Source organism: Macrotis lagotis, chromosome 3 (genome assembly GCF_037893015.1).
Source record: "Macrotis lagotis isolate mMagLag1 chromosome 3, bilby.v1.9.chrom.fasta, whole genome shotgun sequence".
Lineage (NCBI taxonomy): Eukaryota > Metazoa > Chordata > Mammalia > Peramelemorphia > Peramelidae > Macrotis > Macrotis lagotis.
This window is the reverse complement of record NC_133660.1, coordinates 272,652,796-272,673,296: the sequence shown is the minus strand read 5'-3', so window position 1 is coordinate 272,673,296 and position 20,501 is coordinate 272,652,796. Positions and strand designations below refer to the sequence as shown.

The 20,501-nt window shown below is 45.2% G+C and overlaps 1 protein-coding gene across 1 annotated transcript in view; it reads right to left on the bottom strand.

Annotated features, from left to right (window-relative positions):
* The window catches only part of PTPRJ (protein tyrosine phosphatase receptor type J), a 167,724-nt gene extending 148,179 nt beyond the window's left edge, over window positions 1-19,545 (bottom strand). Inside the window, exon 1 of the mRNA XM_074230654.1 lies at window positions 19,342-19,545. Coding sequence (XP_074086755.1) covers window positions 19,342-19,545 — 204 coding nt within the window. The remainder of the gene's footprint in view (window positions 1-19,341) is intronic.
* Window positions 19,546-20,501: the final 956 nt, after the last annotated feature.

Below are 20,501 nucleotides of genomic sequence, written 5' to 3'. Positions count from 1 at the left end.
ATAGTCATCCGCACGTCACCTCTGAGAGCTCCTTGAGGGCAGGTCTTGTCTTTTGCCTGTAGCCCAGGGTCTGGGCCAGTAGGAATGCCTGTATACTAACTGACTATGATGGACCGGACTTTAGAAATCATCTAGTCTAACTTCTCCTATTCATCAAACGTCTCTTATCTCCCAAGAGACAGGCTAGGCCCTGAGTGTGCAAAAAGAAAAACTCTCCCTGCCCTCGAGGTACTTGCATCCTACTGGCTGGCAGGACAGGCAGACAGCTTTTACACAGAAAAGCAAATGCAAAGTTATCTTCATGGTAATAAAAGAACATGAAAAGGGGGAGGGCGCCTCTGGAGCAAAAGTCACCAGAACTGGACCAAGAAGGAAATAGAGAGTCCAAGAAACAGGATATCGTGGATGAACCAACAAAGGAAGCCAACAGAAGACGGGGAGGGAAGTGAGAGGGAGCCATGCTGGGAAGTTGCTAAATACTGAACTAAGGAGTTGGCATCATACCCGAGAAGCAACAGGAAGACATAGAAAAGATCTGAGTAAGTGGGGGACAATGTGAGGAGGTCCCAGCAAGGGAAAGGACTGGTCCAAGGTCAGAAAGTGAGAGGAGGAGAAGCAGGGCTGACTTGCTGTCTCCAGTACCCCAGCCATCATGCCAGGTTGACTTGTTGTTATTGAATAATTTCATAACACAGAGAAGGTCCACTGAGCCCTGGCACTATTCTGGGGCACCAAGGGCTCCCACTGGCATGTGCATGTGGAAGCTTCAGCCTCAGGAGGGTGTCATCGGGTGTCTTGTCACCTTCTTGGGCTATTTGTTTTAAATCCACAAAAATGCCAAGTGTCTCTGGAAGTCCCACAAATGCAGGGCAGCCTAAAGTGCTCCAAGGCAGCCACCAGCCGGCCTGCCTGGCATGGAGAAAAGCTTACAAGTCTATTTCCATGTGGCTCTGGCTCGGACGGACACCAAAGCAAGCCTGGGCTGAAATCAAAACAACTTCTTAAAAGCCATTTTCAGCTGACCGACCAAGTCTGCTCTGTTTGTCAAAACAAGGCACAACAGCCTTCCTGAAAAAACCTCAGGGAGGCAAAAAACCCCAGCTGGCAAGACACTGTGGGTCTTAGCTGTAAAAAGAGATTCAGAGACAGACAGAGATAGAGAGAGAAAGAGAATCTGAGAGACAAAGACTGAAACACACAGAGACTAAGAGACAGAAACTGAGACACAGAGAGAGACAGAGACTGAGAGACAAACACAGAGGAGACAGAGAGACAAAGGCAGAGGCAGAAACACACAGAGACTAAGAAACAGATGACTGAGAGAGAGAGAGAGAGAGACTGAGACACAGAGATAGAGGCTGAGAGTCAGAGAAAGAGGAAGAGAGAGAGAACAGGTCATGAATGGTCTCAGCACTTCTCTTCTTAAATTAGGATTGAGACAACTAGAGGAAGGGGAAGATAGCCCAAAGAGACCCAACCCATGCGGTGCCAATGTGAGGAATGGAAGAAAGAGTAATGAGTAAAGGAACCTGGGTTTTGGTCCTAGTGCTCCCAGTAATATGCCACATGACCTTGACTGGGATCTTGGTCAAAGGCCTTCAAAAAGCTTTCCTGACTCACTGCCTCCTTTCATTCACTCCTCAACCCTCTACAATCTGGCTTTCAAGTTCATTCCTGAACTGAAACAGGTCTTTGCAAAGTTATCAAATATGATGATCTTTAGCCCAGTCCTCCTCTGTCTCTGGGAAGCATCTGACAGTTGCTGGTCCCTTCCTCCTGGATACTCTCTCTTCTCTAATTTTCTGTTGGAACTCTACTTCCTTCATAATATCCTATGTGATCTCTGGATCCTGTACCCTCCCTGATATTCCCCAAGGTTGTCCTAAGCCCTCTATCCTAGATGGATAGATTAGATAGATAGATAGATAGATAGATAGATAGATAGATATAGATAGATAGACAGATAGAGATAAAGATTATATAGATATACACCACCAAGGTAGTAGCTGTTTTAGTGAAAGGATTGAGTCAACTATCAGAGATGTTATGAAAGTAAGAAGGGGAAGTTAGGTAGTCCAGTAGATAGAGCATCTGCCCTGGAGTCAGGAGGACCTGAGTTTAAATCTGACCTCAGATACTTAATAATTTCCTAACTGTGACCTTGGACAAGTCACTTAAACCCTTAAATAAATTGCCTTAAATAAATAAAATTTAAAAGGAAAAAGTTCTAAGTAATGGTAAGATTTGGCAACTGTTTGGATGTACAGGGATACTGCTGAAGTTACAAACCTATTTATCTAAGTATATAAATCTATACACATATATGTATACACACACACACACACACACACACACACACACACACGAACATACATACACTCCTATTTCTGATCACCAGGATCAAATATAAACTTCTCTGCTTAGCTTTTAAAGTCCTACATGACCTGGCCCAGTATATCTTTTATTACGACTCGCCTCATACTCTGAGATGCAGTAAAACTGATCTTCTCCCTGTCCATCTCCCATCTCTGGCTATCCCTCCCACCTGAAGGATACTCCTTCTGACATCTGTCTCAAACTCACTGTCTTCCTTTAAACCCAAGTCAAACACTACCTTCTACATAAATCCTTTCCTGAACTCCCCCGCAATGTTAGTGTGTGCGTATTAAAGCTTTATAACATATATGTATATTTAGTTTTTGTCTCCCTTAAATAGGTTTCCTATGGCAAGGACTCGTTTCATACTTTGTACTCATATCCCAAGTATCTAGCACAGTGTCAGACAAAAAGGAGGCAATTAATAACTATTCAGTTGCCTCTCGATTCAGACATTCTAGGTTTTATGAGCAAAGGGCAGTAAGAGACAGCTCTAGACTTTAAGTTTAGAGGATGTGGTGTAGTTTAACCTGCTGAAGTCCCTTCACAGTTCAGCATTTTCCTTCTGTGAGATCTGGATAAATAAAGTTCCTACCTCACAGGTTTGTTATAAGGAGCAAATGAAATAAGAGAGGGAAAATCCTTTTTAAAGTGATATATAAAAGTAGATTATTACATTATCATTATTATCAAAGGCCATTCTAGCTCGAACATTTTTATGTTCCTCGGCCTTCCTGTCCCTTGACATTATCTGTTCTAAGGTCCCTCCCAGCTCTGACCTTCTGTGTTCTAAGGTCCCTCCCAGGTGGCATTCCTTGTTCTAAGATCCCCCTAGTTCTAACATCCTATGATCCTGAGGTTTTTCAAATCCACGATTCCTGCTGCTACAAGAAGCTGATATCCTATCACCTGTTTTTGTATTGTTTCCACTACCCTTTATGAATTTGGAAAGCTTCCTTCCTCGCGCCCTCTGAGAAGATACTTCCCACAGAGCTCAACAAGCATGCCCTGCTGGAGATTCTTTTCCCTGAAATGCCTCAGAGGAAGGTAAGCTCCTAAAGCAGGGGCCTAGTGGAATCATCACCAATGAACAGAAAACAAGTGCTTTAAGAAATGACTCAGAAGCAAAGAAGTATCAAACCACCAGAAGTCACTCATGGCCTCCTCCAACATTCACTATAAAAGGTGAAAAAGATCTAGGGGCTGAGCTGGAAAGGGCCATTCATTCTTGTTTTTCTAGACCCAAATCCCTTACGCAAACCATCTGCTGACATCTTTAGACCCACAGAACGATGATGATGCAAAAGAAAACAGAAAAGTGACACTGAATATGGTTTGATTTTAATGACCAAGTTTGGTCCTGAAGAAGAGAAGAGAGGATGCATCATCCTCCCTTCTTTGCAGAGACAGAACCTTGTGAATATTTCATATTCTGTCAGATACAGTTGAAGTTTTGGTCATTTTTACTGCACTGCCTCCCTTTCCCCATCTTCGTTAGAATAGTCAGTTCACCGGATACGTAAAGGAGGAGAGACGCAGACAGAAATTAGGATGAGGTCACCACCATTATTTTCAATTTATTTTTTAAATTTATTTAAAGCAATGGGCATAAGTGCCTTGCCCAAGATCACACAGCTAGGCCATTAATGAGGCCAGACTTGAATGCAAGTTCTCCTGACTTCAGGGCCAGTTCTCTATCCACTGCACCACCTAGCTGCCCCTTATTATTTTATATAATCTGAAAATACTAGCTATGACAATCATAGAAAGAGAGGTAATGAGCATGGGAAAGAGGGAACAAAATGATTACTTCTTTCAAGCAGCATGATAGTTTTCAAGATCCTTAAAAAATCAGTAAAAAATTCATTGAAATGTCTTCAGCAAAGGAAAAACCCTACAAAAATAGGTCTGTCTTCATATTAATAACATAATTCAGCAAGAAGAGATGGAATGAGAACTTTTATTCTAAAGAACTTCTGAATGATGAAGACCACAACTACAAAATGCTCTCTATGAGAACAGAGACAAACATATTTGAAGAGACAGTAAATGCTCACAGTTGGGTCACATCAATATAATACAAATGACAATATCACCTAAATGAATTTTCTTATTCATGGTCATACTAAAATATCAAAAAGTTGATTTATATTATATTATTACTGCTTACAGAGTCAAAAAAATAATAATAATAATGAAATTAACCTAGATAAACAAGAAGGGAATTAATGGGGAAAAAATGAGAAGGAAGGGGGCCTTAGCAGTATCAGATTTCAAACTATGCTATAATGCAGTAGTCATCAAAATAGCTTTGTAATGGTTAAGAAATAAAAAACTTGGAGTAGCCAGGTGACACAGTGGATAGACACTAGTCCTAAAGTCAAGAGGATCTGAGTTTGAGTTTGGCCTCGGATACTTGATACTTACTAGCTGTGTGACCCTGGGCAAGTCTCTTACCCACCACATACACACACACACACACACACACACACACAGAGACAGAGAGACAGAGAGAGAGAAAGAGAGAGAAATAATCCACCAGTAGAACAGATTATATACATTAAATATATAATCAAATAAAAATGGAAAAGTAGATGAAACTAGATGTAAACCAATATTTACCTACATTTACCACAATAAACTCCAAGTGAGAACATGATCAAGATATTAAAGGTCATATCATAAACTAATTAGAAGAATAATTAAGGAACTACCATTCACAACTACAGATAGGAAGTTACCAAACAAGAGACTCTTTAACAGTAGATAAAATGGATAAGGGTTACAAACAATGAAAAACTTCTGCACAATCAAAATCAATGCAGTTAAAATTAAAAATAATTCACTGAGAGATATCTTTGCAGACAATTTCTCTGACAAAGTTCTGATATTCAAGATATATATGGAATTGATTCATATGTACAAGAACAAAAGTAAATAGATAAATGATAGAGTAAGTCAATGTAAGTTCATAGATAAAATAGATAAATGACCAGTGTATATGAGAAGTCTCCAAATGAAAAATGCAAATTCAAACTCTAAGGTATTACCTCACATCTATTATGCTAGCAAAGATGACAAAAACAGAAAATGAAATTTGTATTGGAGTTATGGGATGACAGGGTCTAATGCTTTGTTGGCTGAACTATAAAGTTTTTTTGGTTTTCTGTAACAAAAGTGATACTATTGGTAATCATATACCGCAAAGAGATAAAAGAAAGAGGAAAAGGATACTTATATACAAAAATTAGCATAGTAGCAGTTGGTATTGAATCAAAGAACTAGAAATAAAGTAGACACTCATCAATTGGGGAATGAATAAAATATGATAGATGAATAGAATGGAATGTTATTTTGCTCTGAGAAATGTCCAAAGGTTGGATTCGGAGAGATGGAATATCTATAAGAACAGTTGCAGTTAGATGAATAGAATCAAGAGAACAATTTATACAATGACGACAAATTATGGAGAAAAACAACTTTGAAAGATCTAATATCTCTGATCAGTTGCAATGTCCTGTCAGGCCTTCAGAGGACCAGTGATCAAACAGGCTTTCTACTTGTGCCTTAGGAACATTCTGGACTAGATGCACTAAATGAGACAAATTTTCAGACATAGACAACAAATGTATTTGTTCTGCTTGAATATGCTGAATTGTTACAAAAGAGGCTTATTTTGGTTTTTTGGTGGGAAGGTATAATTAGTTATAGTGTTGTCTTTAAAAAGGAAGAAGCATCAATGGATCATTTAATGAAGATGCACTGAAGCGATCAAAAAGAGAGCAACGTAGATAAATGAGAAACAGAAAACTAATGACCTGAACTGAGTATATACCCTTTTAAAAAGGGCTATAGAAATGAAATTCACAGTTTAATTTTATAAACACATTTTTATGTTCTTTGTATACGGGAAAGATATGGTCATAATTTGTTGATGTTTGTCAAAGTCAGAATTTTTCTCAAAGTTAAAAAAATTCTGTTAAAAAAATAAAGGTAATATTTTTAAAGGCACCAATAAAAATTTTAATGGATATCAGAACTAGAAAGAAAGTTAGAAAAGAAAATCAGAGCTGAAATTAGCCTTATAACACAGAACATAGAATGTTAGGGCTTAAAGAGACTTTACAAAACTTTGAATCCAACCATCACAATTTTTAGATAGGAAAACCAAAGACCCATCTTAAATGATTTCTCCAAAATCACACAACACATTAGCAATAGAAGAGGCAGGACTAAACTCAGGACTCCAACCTCCCAAACCAGTGCTTTTACCAATAAACTCCACAGCTAGTTGCTGGATGGAGTATTAGGTCTAATGAGGTACCAAAATGGATAACAATGACTATTTGAATTCATATAAATCTTTAGTTTTGCAAAATATTTTACATATTTATTTGATGCCCGCAAGAAACCTGGGAGGTAGGTGCAATTATTATATCCCCATTTTACAGATAAGGAAACTGAGGCAGATTAAGGCTAAGTGACTTGCCCCAGAGTCACAAGGCTAGTTAAATGCCTGAGACAAAATCCATTCTTCTAATGCACTTGGCAGAGAGGGGCAAAGGAGAACTCCAGTACTAGGAAAATTTGAGGAGAAGTATCATTTGCAGCTAGGGGAGAGAGGGTGAGGGGGAAGAGTTTGAATAAAGGAAGGAATCAAGGAGGAAGTAGTGCCAGAGCTGGGTAGCAGTATCTTTTGGTCACATTTGACCACACTAAGCTTGAAATAATTAACCCTATCTGTTGTGGGCGGAAATAGGTAGCTAAGGCTCTTATTCTCGACCACACTATTTATACTGTTTCACAAAGTAGCTACCCAGACATTTTTTTTCTGGAAAGGTCTTTCTAACTAATAAAGGCTCATCTAACCCAACTCTCTCATTTTAAAGATGAGTAAGCTGAGGTCCAGAGGGAAAAAAAGGGACTTGCCTTAGATCACATAACCAAAGAAATGTTGAAGGGAAGAGAACTTCAGAGGTCACTGAGTCCTCCCTAATCACCCCCATTTCACTGACAGGGAACTGAGATTCAAACATGTGAGTCATAAAGGCAATAAATAGTAGAGTTGGAATTAGAATTCTGGACTCCCGGGCTCCATACCTAGGGTTCTTTCCATCATCCCACATTGCCTGCCTACCTCCTTCTAAGAAATGTGTCCCTGAAAAGGTTATTAAAAAAAACAAAATTTTTGCAGATCAAATCCCAGTTTATCTGAGGACTGACTTTTACCCTCATTATCCTAAGTCTTTTGAACTTCTCATCTTTCCTTGATTGATCTTGGGCTGGCAGAAGCATCTAAAGCTTTGACTCTGTTTCTCTGCCCAGATCTCTCTGACAAACAACTAATGATCTAGAAACACTTAAACACACTCCAGGGAGCCACTATAAGAAGCAAATGTGCCACAAATTTCTTTCTAATGGGAACTCCTAGAGCAGGACCTTCCAGATTCTCCTGAAGCATTCAGCACTCCCCTGATGGCCAGCACCAGGTAGGGCCCCTTCTCTGGGATGATTAAACTCCTGGGAATACAAGAACTTACTCACCTACCCCCTACTTCTACTCCTTCCTGTCCCCAGTTCAAAAGCATGCAATAAATATTTACAGAATAAATTAATCCTCCTTATTTTCATAAGGGGCAACCACCTTAATGATACAAGAAGGAAGGAAGGAAAGAAAGAAGAAGAAAGGAGGGACGGAGGGAGGGAGGGAGGGAAGGAAAGAAGGAAAGAAGTTTTTATTAAGTGCCTACTATGTGCCAGGCACTATGTTAAACTTTACAATTATTAGCTCATCTGATCCTTACTCCAATCCTGGGCGGTAGGTGTTATTATTCATTATTGTTGTTTTACAATTGAAGAAATTGAGACAGAAGCTAAATGATTTGTCCAGGGTTACAATAGCTATCAGTTCACTATCTGAGGCAGGATATGAAATCAGTTTTCCCTGGCTCCAGGCCCAAGACTCTATCTCTAGCAATACCTAGCTTCCTCTAATAAGACAACTTTTAAAAAGGGATATATTTGGCCTTGTGAAGAGGTTAAACTGGAGATTAAGAGACTGGATGCAGAAAGGTATATCCACATAACTATAGTCAGATATAAATAGGGTTAATTATTATAAAAGATCAAATTGGATTTTTTTTTAGGTTTTTTTCAAGGCAATGGGGTTAAGTGGCTTGCCCAAGGCCACATAGCTAGGTAATTATGAAGTGTCTGAGGCCGGATTTGAACTCAGGTCCTCCTGACTCCAGGGCTGGTGCTCTATCCACTGCGCCACCTAGTCGCCCCGAAATTTGATATTTTTAATGCATTTTTTAATGGCTGTGTAATCTTAAGAAAGTTACTCCCCTCCTCTGTGCCTTGGTTTTCTCACCTGTAAAATGAAGGTAGAGCCAAGAGGTGGCCCTGTACCTAAAATCCCATTTACCAAGAAGGCTTTGGCTGGCACAACTGCTAAGCTTAGGGCTACTGAGTCAGTCATGGGTGCACTAAATCTGACATCAATATGGTAAGGCCTGGTCAGAAACAGATTCAGTCAAAAACTCCCATGCCAACCAGAGCCAGCTTGAGTCCTTCAGTGGCCCCTACGTTTGCAGCCTGAGAGAGATGGGGAGAGTCAGTCTTTAAAAAGAACAAAAGAAATAAAACTAAAATGAGGGAATTCAACTCTTCTATGTCTCAAAGTTCCTTCCAGGCCTAAGATTTCTGTTCTGACATTCTAGGTTCTAAGGTAAGAGAATAATAGTCTCAGGATTAGAAGGGGCCTCAGAGACCGACTTATTGGCAACTTACCTGGCCAGCCTTTCTTTGAAAAATGTCAATAATGAGGAACCTCCTACCTCCCAGCTCAATCCTGCTGAGTTCTAACATCTAGGCAACTCAGGTCCCTTCTGGGACTCTTTGAACTATTCAGTAGACAGTTTTTGAAAAGCATTAATGATTAATTTGACACATGGCTTTTGTCCCTGTGTAATTAACTCAAAAGAGAAGCTTTCCTTCATTCATTCAACAAGTATATATTATTCAGTAAAAGTTTTTAAGCACCTACCATGTGGGCAGCACAGTCCAAGGGCCTATGTTTCCAGAGACAAAAACAAACACCCCCACCTTCAAAGAGCTTACATGGGGAGGAGAGAGGGAGGGAAAAGAGAGGAGAGAGAAAAGGGAAAGAGAAGGAAGAAGAGAAAAGGGAAGAGAGGAGGGAAGAAAGGAGAAAAGGAGGATACTACTTGGAGTCAGGAAAGCTGAGTTCATCATCAAATTGCTTTTAAATAAGGGGGAAAGGGAAGGATGGAGAAAATTTGGAACTCAAAAATTTTTTTAAATAAATGCTAAAATTTTTTTACATGTAATTGGAGAAAGGAATAAAAAATTAATTTTCTTTTAAAAATTTGTGTTTAGGGGTGTAGTAAGACCTGAGTTCAAATCAGACACTTCATTATTACCTAGCTGTATGACCTTGGGCAAGTCACTTAAGCAAATTGCCTTGCAAAGACAAATAACAAGCCTGGGTTCAAGTCCTACCACTAATATTTAGCTTCATCAACATCTCATGTCATAGTAACCTCTCAGTGATCCTAGGCAACTCTCTGAAATTAAAATTAAATTGAGAATTTGCAAGTTGGCAACAATCTCCCCAAGTTTTCCTACATAACAAAATCACAGATCTAAACTTTTTTTTTTAACTCTTATGTTTTGAAGCTGATATCCAATACTTGAGAGTCTATTATTCTGCCCTGAAAGGAAGCATGGGAAAAGTTTGCTGAACAGTTGCAAGGGAAGTAAGCAGAAGGAAGACAATTCATAACACTATAAATGGAAAGACCAACAACAAAAATGAATGCTTTGTCATTAGATTGACCAAGTTTAGTCTGTGAAGAGATGAGAAAATGGACTCCCTCCCCTTCTTTGTGAAGGTGAGGAGTCTATGGATGAACACTACAGATATTGTCAGACTCAGCTGATGTATGGCATAGTTTTGCTTAACTTTTTACTCCTCTTTTTTTATTCTCTGAAATATGGATGGCTCTCTGCATAGGAAAAAAGGGGGAAGGGAGAGATTTGGAAATAAAATAATGTACAAACTAAAAAATAACAGAAAAATTACTTTCCCCATTCTAAAATACAGGAAGTACCCTGTCTTCCTTTCTCTCTTCATACAAAAACCAAATCATTTGAGCAGCTCCCTATCAGACTTCTTGGCAAGTCCTTTCTTCCCCATGCCTTAGTTTTTTCATCTGTAAAACAGGAATAACATAGTCCTCTTTGACAGAGGTAACATGAGGAAAAATTCTCCAAGCACAATGATATTCAAAACTCAAAACACAAGATAAATGCTACTATAGAAACAGCTGAGAAAAGTAGGCAAGGTCTGTCTCAGCCTCCTGTTTCTAACAATTAGAACCAAGACTTCTTCATTTTTTCCCCCTCTTTTTTTTTTAAAGTTTCAACTTTGCAACCTAAAATAACTCCCAGCCCTCAAAAGAAAAATCCTAAGACAAACATTGGACATAGCCATGAGAGGAATGGGAATGCTCCGAGACTAACACCTTGTGAGGCCACAATGAAAACCCTTTCAAGTGAGCCTTGGCCTAACACTGTAACTTCCCTTCCTCATCTGTCCCAGTGCTCTGGCAGCACCTGGAGCTCAGGATAATTACAGCATTACTGCTGTAGGATCATAAATAGAGAGGGAGAAAGGCCATTTTCTCCAACTTCTTCATTTTACAGATGAGGAAACTGAGACCCCAGAGGGCAAAATGACCTATCCAAAATCCCAAAAGCAAGCAAGGAGCGGATGAAGACTTCCATATCATCTCTTCTGATCCCAGACCCTGGAGTTTTTCCATACTTTCTGTCAATATCTCAGTCCAGGGAGGGGAGCTTTTAACTGAGGGCCTATGCATAGTTTTTCAGGAGGTCCATGAATCTGGATGGGAGAAAAAAATGGTATCTTTATTTTCACTAATTTAATAAATCTTTCAATTATTTAAAAACCTGACTCTAATAAGGAATCCATAGACCAGAACAGACAAACACACAAAGATTCCTAAGCCCTGGTCTCCAACTCTGGACTTCATTCTAAACACCTCTGGGCATCATGCTCTGGTGTTCAATGTTGACAAGGAGGATTAGGGGTATGACTAATGAAAATAAAATATTGTTTGCCTTCTCTCAAAAACAGCAGCTTCTGTTTCCCTGTAGAAGGGAGGAGGAAAAGTAGAACTGAAAATTATTTGCATTGTTAAAATTAGATATTTTTTTTGCGGGAGCCAATTCTGTTTAGCTTTGAGCATTTTTTTCTCATTTTCTCTCACTCCCCACCAGCAAGCCCAGAAATTTACATGGCATGGAAATTCTCTGACAATGGGAAGGGTGTAGCTATCACCAATGAGGAAGTACAGGGCAGATTTCCTATCTCAGCAGTTTGGGTCGGTCCCTAGCAGAACTAGAGGGGCAACAGAGAGAGGGTTAGAAATCTGGACGCAGGCCATGCTTGGGAGGAGGGGAAGAGAGACAGAGAAGAGGGTCCCTGGTCCTCCTGGTCCTCCCAGAACACCAAGCTCAGCTGCTCAGAGGACCAAGTTGTAATTCAGGAGCCCTCTCTGACCCCTTCTCTCCTTGGAAATAAGAACAAAACTGTTGTTACACTATGACACAAGTGCCAGAAATTGGGGAATGTGAGCTATTAAAGACCTGGGATCAAAGCTTGTCTTTTAATCGCTGATCAACCTTGGGCAAGTCACTGCGTAAGTCCACAATCGCCCCTTACTATCTGAGTGACCTTAGGCAAGTAGCGTCCCCAGCCCCAGGTCTCAGTTTCTTCCTCCATAAAATGGGCGTCAGGCGGGAATGGATGCTATGGTCTCTAAGGGTCTTTCTGGCTTAGGCCTATTCTCTATCATAAAATGACTTACACTTCTAAAGCCAAGGTATGGAAGGGCCATATTTGTCAACTCCCTCTATGTTCTATGGATCCTTCTTATTCTAAAACTCAGTGACACAGAATCCCAGGACTTGGGAGTCAAAAAAGGAGGGGCTGGCTAATCCAATCTCCAAGCCAGCAAAAGGATGGGAGATAAAGAGCATTGACTTAGATATCTATAAAACAGTAACAGCCCCTCCCCTCTCCTAGTTTAAATCCTACTAGAAATAGTGATAGCTGGCATTTTAGGTAGGAGTTTGCACCATCACATTTGATAATCAGAAGAGTTGCAGTATTGAGTCTTACTTCTCTTCTCATATGAGAAGCACCCAGGAAAAAAACGTCTCCCAGACTGTAGCTCTCACCATTCAACAGTGGACAATCCAAAATCACTCCTCTCCCACAAAGAGAGACTCACCAGAAATCACACTGATGACCTCAGGCCTAAACTCAACATCCTGGACCAAATGCCCAACAACAATCCCAACCTCCAGGATCCAGCTCAGGCCTTCCCCACCCCCTCACCCCAAGGTAACCAACAGGGCACCCCAAGCTAACCAGCAGGGCACCCCAAGCTAACCAACAGGACTCACTATGGAGCCAGGACTCTCTAGCACCAAGAGCAATGGAGTATTTTGGTTCCTGTCTGTGTAGCAGGGAGGGGAGCTCTACCTCTGGCAGGAGGCTTCAATTCACATCCTAAACCATAAACCAAGTTTGCTATGTTTTCTTAAACTATCTGCAAACAAAACAAACTCCTTTGGCTTCCCCCCCCCATCTTGTTTTGAAATAAAAACACTCAATTATTTTTCACGGAAATTTAACGAGAAATTTCAGAGAGCTCAGTCTAAACATCTCTAATCTTCGGGTTTAGGAATTAGCCCATGCTAAATTCATGATAAATAGAAACCAGTATTCTGCTCACCCAGGTAATAGACAAACAAAGAAGAGATGCAAGATAGGACTTACAAGAGGGAGAAACCAAGTCTGGCTCATCCTGACTCTTTTGAGTCTTTTAGTTCACGGGCGCAAGGATTTATCCAAAGAGATCTTTAGGGCTGCAGTACGTTGAAACGACAGTGCTCAATTCAATTTATAAAGCTACCCACTATGTGCAGGCAATGTTCTAATACTGGGGGGAAAAAGAGGGCGAATGGTCCAAAATGCTTGCATTCTACTGGGAGAAGCCTTAAAAAGTAAGACGCTCTGGGCTTTTGTTTCCTCGTCTGTAAAACTATGAAGTCAAAGTGGATAACCTCTATGGTTATCTAAGGTCAGCTCCAGAACTACAATTCTAAGAAATGCAAAGAGAGAAAAACAGAACTAGGAGAACAGTGGGCAGTGATCTCAATGATGCAGAAATATCAAGAGGTACTATGGTATTGTGGATGGCATGTCAGGACTTGGAAGATCTGGGTTCAAATCCTGACTCAGATATACTGGCTATATGGTTTCTTTGGGCTCTAAGTGGATGGAGCACTAGCCTTGGAGTCAGGAAGACAGGAGATCAAATCCAGCCTCAGACACTTGCCACTCACTAGCTGTACAACCTTGAGCAAGTCACTTAACCCTGACTGCCTGGCATCCAGGACCACTGGACCCAGATGGTTGTGGAGGAGAAAGTGAAGCTGGTAGTCACCAGCACAGCACCCCCTCACTCAAAGCCAAATCATGAGCTTGGCATGGCATCATCTATCCCTTATGTCATGGTTGTCTTCAAGAATGAAGAACAAACATTATTATAATTCTATAAACTGCAGAGAAGGAACTGGTCTACACTAACAGAAAGAGTTTCACAGCTGGTAGATCCCTATTTCAGGAAAATCACAATGCCCAGTCCCAATCCCTTAAAAATCAAAAAGAACACATGTGAATTTACAATCATCAGACATTCCAAGAATTAAAAGGCAAGATACTGATAAATCATCACTGATCCCTTTATCTTTAAATGTACTTTTTGAGAATAAAATTGATTAAGCATAAAAAAGAAGTGTTACCCATCTTTGTAGGAGGGAGTTCCCCAGAGTTTCTACTCTGAGAGATGGAGGGTGGGGGTGGGGATATGTCTGGCCCTGCTAAATTTTCTCAAAGGCTAGGAAGGGAAGGAGGATGAGAAAAAAGTAAGCTTTGACACGTTGCGAAAGGCCTTACACATGAAACCAGAGCAAGGGAACAAAAATGCTCAGTGAATGGGTGGAGTCTGAGCCATCCTAACCAGAAAAGTCTCCATGTTGGAATTATCTCTAACCATCTTTCCTGCCTCCAAGAAGGAAAATGAGATGCTAGGGTTTTCACATGGCTTTTCTGGGCCTACTGCAGACTGACCCCACTGCCCTCTGCCCACTGGGCAAACAGAACCATGCCCACTCCACGGAAATTCACTAGTTACATCAAAAAGCCACAAGCCATGGGGCAGCTAGGTGACACAGTGGCTAGAGCATCCGCCCTGGAGTCAGGAGGACCTGAGTTCAAATGCAGCCTCAGACACTTAATAATTACGTAGCTGTGTGATCTTGGGCAAGTCACTTAACCCCATTGCCTTACCTAAAAAAAAAAACTTGAAAAAAGTCACCAGCCACTGATATGCTGATGGGCAAAATCCAAGCATCCCAAACAGATACATTCTGGGGAGTAGTCAGGGAAGATTCTTCCTGGTACCTGGGTAGTCCTTTCTCCTGGTACATTTCAATTATTCAATTTTCAAAAATAATCTTCATGGCAACTTTAGCACAAAGGAGGCACTTAATAAACATCAGTTGATGTGATATGAAAGGGTTGGGTAGAAGAAAAAATGGTGCTTACAAACGTCAGAATTTTTTTTTTTTAAAGATACCTTGGATTTGGGGAATTTTGAAGTGTTTTTTTTAATTTCCAATTTAAGAATCAGTCTGGCATAAAAGTACAGCAGTCTGGAGGCAGGATGACCTGGAAGACAGTGAGATACAGTAGAAAGGGCTCTAAAACATGAGAACCGATATCAAATCTTTGCCTCTCTAACCTTCTTTTAGTGATTTAACCTAACTAGGCCTCAGTTTTCTCCTCTGTAAAATGGGGGGGGGGGGGGGGACAATATGGAAGCTCCTTCCAGGTTTTGTTCTATGATCCTCTGACACACACTGTCTGTGTGATGATGGGGAAGTCATTAAACATCTCAATGTCCCACAAAACCAGTTAAGACTGACACATAATAGAAGAGTTGCCTATCTTTATGGAAGGGTTCTCCCAGAGTTACAACACAAGAGTTCCCCAAAATGATGAAAATTATGGGCCTTGTGGTTTTTTTAAATAGGACTTAAAATTGTATCATCTAGCTCATCCTCTTCCTACAAATGAAGGAACTGAGACCCAGACAGGCTTTCCAGTATGTCTTGCCCAAGGTTATACAAGAAGTGAGTAGCAGAGACCAACCAGGTCCAAAGATTCCAAAGCTAAGGTTCTTTCCACTGTTGCTTCTCATTATGGATAAATGGGACATTTCTAAAGAAGGCACTCAGACACTGGATTTGGAGTCAAAGGGGACTGAGTTCAAATCTGAGCTCTCTTAATTACTACCTTTGCTAAACAACCTGGCTAAGATAGAACACTGAATTCAGAGCCAGAAAGATGGAATACTATTAACTCTGCGACCACATTACTTTACTTCTCTAAACCTCCAAAAACAGGGCATTTAGGTAGCTCAGTAGATAGAGTATTGGGCCTGAAGTCAGGAAGACTCATATTCCAGAGTTCAAATCCAGCCTTAGACTTGTGCTAACTGTGTGACCTGGGGCAAGTCACTTAACCATGTTTTCCTCAGATTCCTCATCTGCAAAAGGAGCTGGAGAAGGAAATGGCAAACCACCTCTGTCAAGAAAACCCAAAAGAGGGCCATGAAGATTCAGACACAACTGAACAACAATATAAGGATGGTAAAAACACCTACGTCAAAGAATTATTACAATCAGATGAGATAATATATGCATTTCTCTCATCAATCAAGTTAAAAACTTTATAGAACTATCAACTCTGATGATCATAATTGCTTCCTTGAGAAAAATCTTCTCTTCTCTCTGGGTTTCAGAATATTGAATCAGATGACCTATGAGGCCTCTTCCAAGTCTAAATCTATGCTAGCATGATGAACCAGAAAATAAGGAAATATCGGTTCATCAGGTGGCAGTAATGTGCAATGTCAAACAAGGAAGAATAAGGCAAGAAAAGAAGTTTACCCAAGAGACTGAATTTACTGACTCAAAACAGAGCTCATCAATCCAGGCATCTGCAGTGGAAAAAATCTGTATGGGTGCCTCTTTCTTGCTTCTCTCCCAGAGTTTTGCCCCTGCTAGGGTTTAATCATTATTTACTGAAGTGAGATTGATTTTTTCCTTCCCTCAAGACTCATCTCCTTTAATCTGTCAAACCCCCAGGAGAAGCACATCAGCCAGCCAACCAAATCCTGAATATGACAGTGGCTCTTCTCAGTTAGAAACAGAGCGCCACCCTATTGTTGTTGTTCAGTCATTTTTCTGTCATGCCAGCCCTTCATGACCCCATTTGGGGTTTTCTTGGCAAAAAGCAGAGTGGTTTGCCGTTTCCTTCTCCAGCTCCTTTTGCAGATGAGGAAACTGAGACAAAAAGGATTAAGTGACTCGCCCAGGATCACACAGCTAGTCAGTCAATGTCTGCGGCTGAATTTGAACTCAAGAAGAAGAGTCTTCCGGACTTCAGGTCTGACATTCTATTTACTATACCACTTGTTGCTGCCCTAAAATGACTTTCTCAATTCAAAGAGCATTTACTAAGCCCCTACTATATTTGAGGCATAAGGGATACAATGAAATAGTCCCTGATCTCAAGAAGTTGACATTGTATTGGGTAGAGCATCATGCAGCACCCCCATGGATTTCACTCTCTTTTGAAGTGGCAGGTGCCACCCGGCACCCCCAGCAGCAAGAGTAATCCTAAGGGGCTGTAGTTTCTGCTATTGAAACTCAGAAGCCCACCCCCCTCATCCAATGTACTTCTCCATATCATTCAGGTGACATCAAATACATTTGGATTGTAGATTAGTTGGACAGAACTTTAGAAGCTGAGTCCAACCCCTTCCTTTTACAGTTAAAGAAACTGAGGCTTGGAGTAGATAAGGACTTACCCAGGGTTATGGAGATATGAACTGGCAAACCAGTATTCAAACTCAGGTCTAATGACTACTTCTACAGTGTTCTTTGCACTGTGTAATACAGAAAATTAAATATGAAATGAAAATAAGTAACTTCCAGGGAGTCAAGTGGTTCTTAATAACTGAGTAGTGAATTAAGTCGAGATGTATATAAGTGGTGGTGTTGGAGAGGGAGGGGAAGGGAGGAAACTTAACTTATTAATCAGAAGGCATGATGAGATAGTAGAGAGTCGCAGCATAGGGGAAGCTAAGATGGCCCAGTAATTCCCAGGAGGAGGGCACTGACAAGTGGAGGAGTCGAGATAAAGTTTCCAGTGGAGATGGCACTTGATCTAAGCTGTGAAAGAAGCTAGGAATTCTCCAAGAGGGGGAGAGCATTCCAGGCCTACCAGGGACAGCAGCCTGGGCAAAGGCAAACCTTCACAGAACAACAGTCAACTGATTTGCAAGTTGGTGGGTAAAATGTATTAAGTCTGAAGAGATAATAAGGATTCAGACTTTGAAGGGATGTAAAAGTCCAACAGCAAGTCGTCATTTATGCAACGGAGAAGCTGCAGGACCTCTTTGAAAAAGGTGGCGCCTTGGGCAGCTGTGTCCTTTAGCAATAGCAATGTGCCAACTTTGGGGAAGATTCAAGTGGCCAGGAAGGGTGAGAATGAAGGAGGGGGGAGTCAACAGACTCTGCCAAACCTGGCTCTTCTCAGGGCTTCTCCCCCTTCGTTTGGAGACTCACAAGGCTCCTGTTGTAACCCAGTCAGTGGTCACTGCTGGGACCTGGCTGTACACAGCAGAGCTGTCTACACCACCTGAGAGGGTCCCAGCCTCAGACTACCCGGAAAGCACCGGCTTTTAATGGCTGGAAAGGTTTCAGTCTCGCTTCCAGATGGCTTGACCTATCAGTGCCTGTTTGTAGACTCCACCTCGGTTCCGTTCCCCCTGCCTCAGTTCCCCTTCTGGGCCATGAGTTCCTCCCGGCATGTCCTCACTCTAAGAGCAGTGAAGACCTGTGGCTGGGCGAAGCGGCCGTTTGGGTGCTGGAGCCCTGGAGCCCCCGGGGGCACCTGGGCTCTTAGCCCGTGCCTGCTACAAATGAAGGCCGCCCGGGCCCAGGAGGGCAGCCCCGGCCCGGCGACCCGCAGGCGAGGCCGGGCTGGCAGCTCTCCCTCCACGCCCGGCGTCCCGGCGGCCGAGGGGAGCTCGCCCCGGCCAGCCCACCGAGGGCCAAGCTGGCACCAAGCGCCGCGGGCACCTGTGAAAGAGGAGCGGGGAGGGCGCCCCGGGACAAAAGGGACTGGAGGGGCTTGGGAGGCCGGCGCACACCGGCCCCGCGAACTTCCCCGGCGGGGCGAGCGCACGCACAGGGCTGTGGCCGAGCCCGGGAGCCCGCGGCCGCCGCTCTCCAGGCCGGCTCCGCCTCGGGCCCCGGCGCACCGTGTCCCCAAGGGCCCGGCTCGCCTCCCAGGATCGGGCCGGGGAGTCCCCCGGGCGGGGGCGGCGGGGGCCCGGGGCCGGGGGCGGCGGTGGCCCGGGGCCGGGGAGGGCGAAGGTGGCCCGGGGCCGGGGAGGGCGAAGGTGGCCCGGGGGCCGGGGGCGGCGGGGGGCCCGGGGCCGGGGAGGGCGAAGGTGGCCCGGGGCCGGGGGGCGGCGGTGGCCCGGGGCCGGGGAGGGCGAAGGTGGCCCGGGGCCGGGGAGGGCGAAGGTGGCCCGGGGGCCGGGGGCGGCGGGGGCCCGGGGCCGGGGGAGGGCGAAGGTGGCCCGGGGCCGGGGGGCGGCGGTGGCCCGGGGCCGGGGCCGGGGGCAGTGGCCGGGGCCGGGGGCGGGCGCGGCCCGGGGCGGGGCGCGGAGCAGGTGCAGGTGGGGACCCCCCCCCCCCCCGGCTCACCTGGCCGAAGCGCAGCAGCAGCAGCAGCCCCAGGCGCAGCGGCAGCGGCGGCCCCCCGCGCCCAGGCCGCGCCCCCGGCCCCGGAGCGGCAGCCGCGCAGGCAGCCGGGGGCCCGGGCCCGGGCCGGGGCCGCCGCCGCCGCCGCCGCCGCCGGCTCCCGCGCCTGCGGTCGGCGGCGCCCGGCCCGGGCTTCCCCGGGGCCATGGCGGCGGCGGCGGCGGCCCCGCGGCGGGGGCCCGGGCGTCCCGCGGCGGCGGCGGCCAGGAGGGCTTCCACGGGGCGGAGCGAGCGGCGCCCACCCCCCGGGCTGCAGCGGCGCGGCGGCGGCCAGGCTCGGGCGGCTCCGGCGCGGGCTCCCGGCTCCACGCGTCCCGGCCCGGGCGGCGCGGCTCCTCGGGCGGCGGCGGCGGCGGCGGCTCCGGCGGCGGCTCCGGCTGCGGCGGCGGCTCCGGCTGCGGCTCCGGCTCCGGCTGCGGCTCCGGCTGCGGCTCCGGCTCCCGCCGGCTCTCGGGCTCCGGCGGCTCCGGCTCCCGCGGCTCGGGCTCCTGCAGCCGCCGCCGGGAGGAGCCAGCCCCCTCCCTCCCCTCCCCCTCTGAATATTCATGGCTTCCTCCTCCTCCTCCTCCTCCTCCTCCTCCTCCTCCTCCTCCTCCTCCTCCCCCCCCCCCCTCCCGCGCTGGGCTGGGCCGCGCCGGCCTCCCCTCCCCCCGGCTGCCGCAGCCCCCGCGCCCTCCCCTCCCCTCCCCCCGCATGCCTCCGCCGGCCCCCCCGCCTCGCACTTCTGGGGGGACCCCCGCCGCTGGGGGGGGGGGGCTGAGCCCCGGGGGCTTCGGCCGCGGCCCGGGGCGCCTGCCGGCCCGCACGCGCTGGCCCCGCGCAGGTGCGGGGCCCGGGGGCCCAGAGGAGGAGCCGGGGCCCGGCCTCGGGGGGCGCCGCGGGCTCAGAGCCCGGCCCCGCCTCGCCATCGCGCCCTCGGGGCCACAGACGCCCCGACCTCCCGCTGCTGCCCGGACTGAGCCGGCCCCAGAGTCAGGCCAAAGTCCGGGTGAGCCCCCCACAGGGAGGTGACAGGCGGACAGACAGGTGGTAGCTGCGGACACAGACAGACAGACAGAGAGAGAGGCAGATAGAGAGATAGAGAGATAGAGACATAGAGAGAT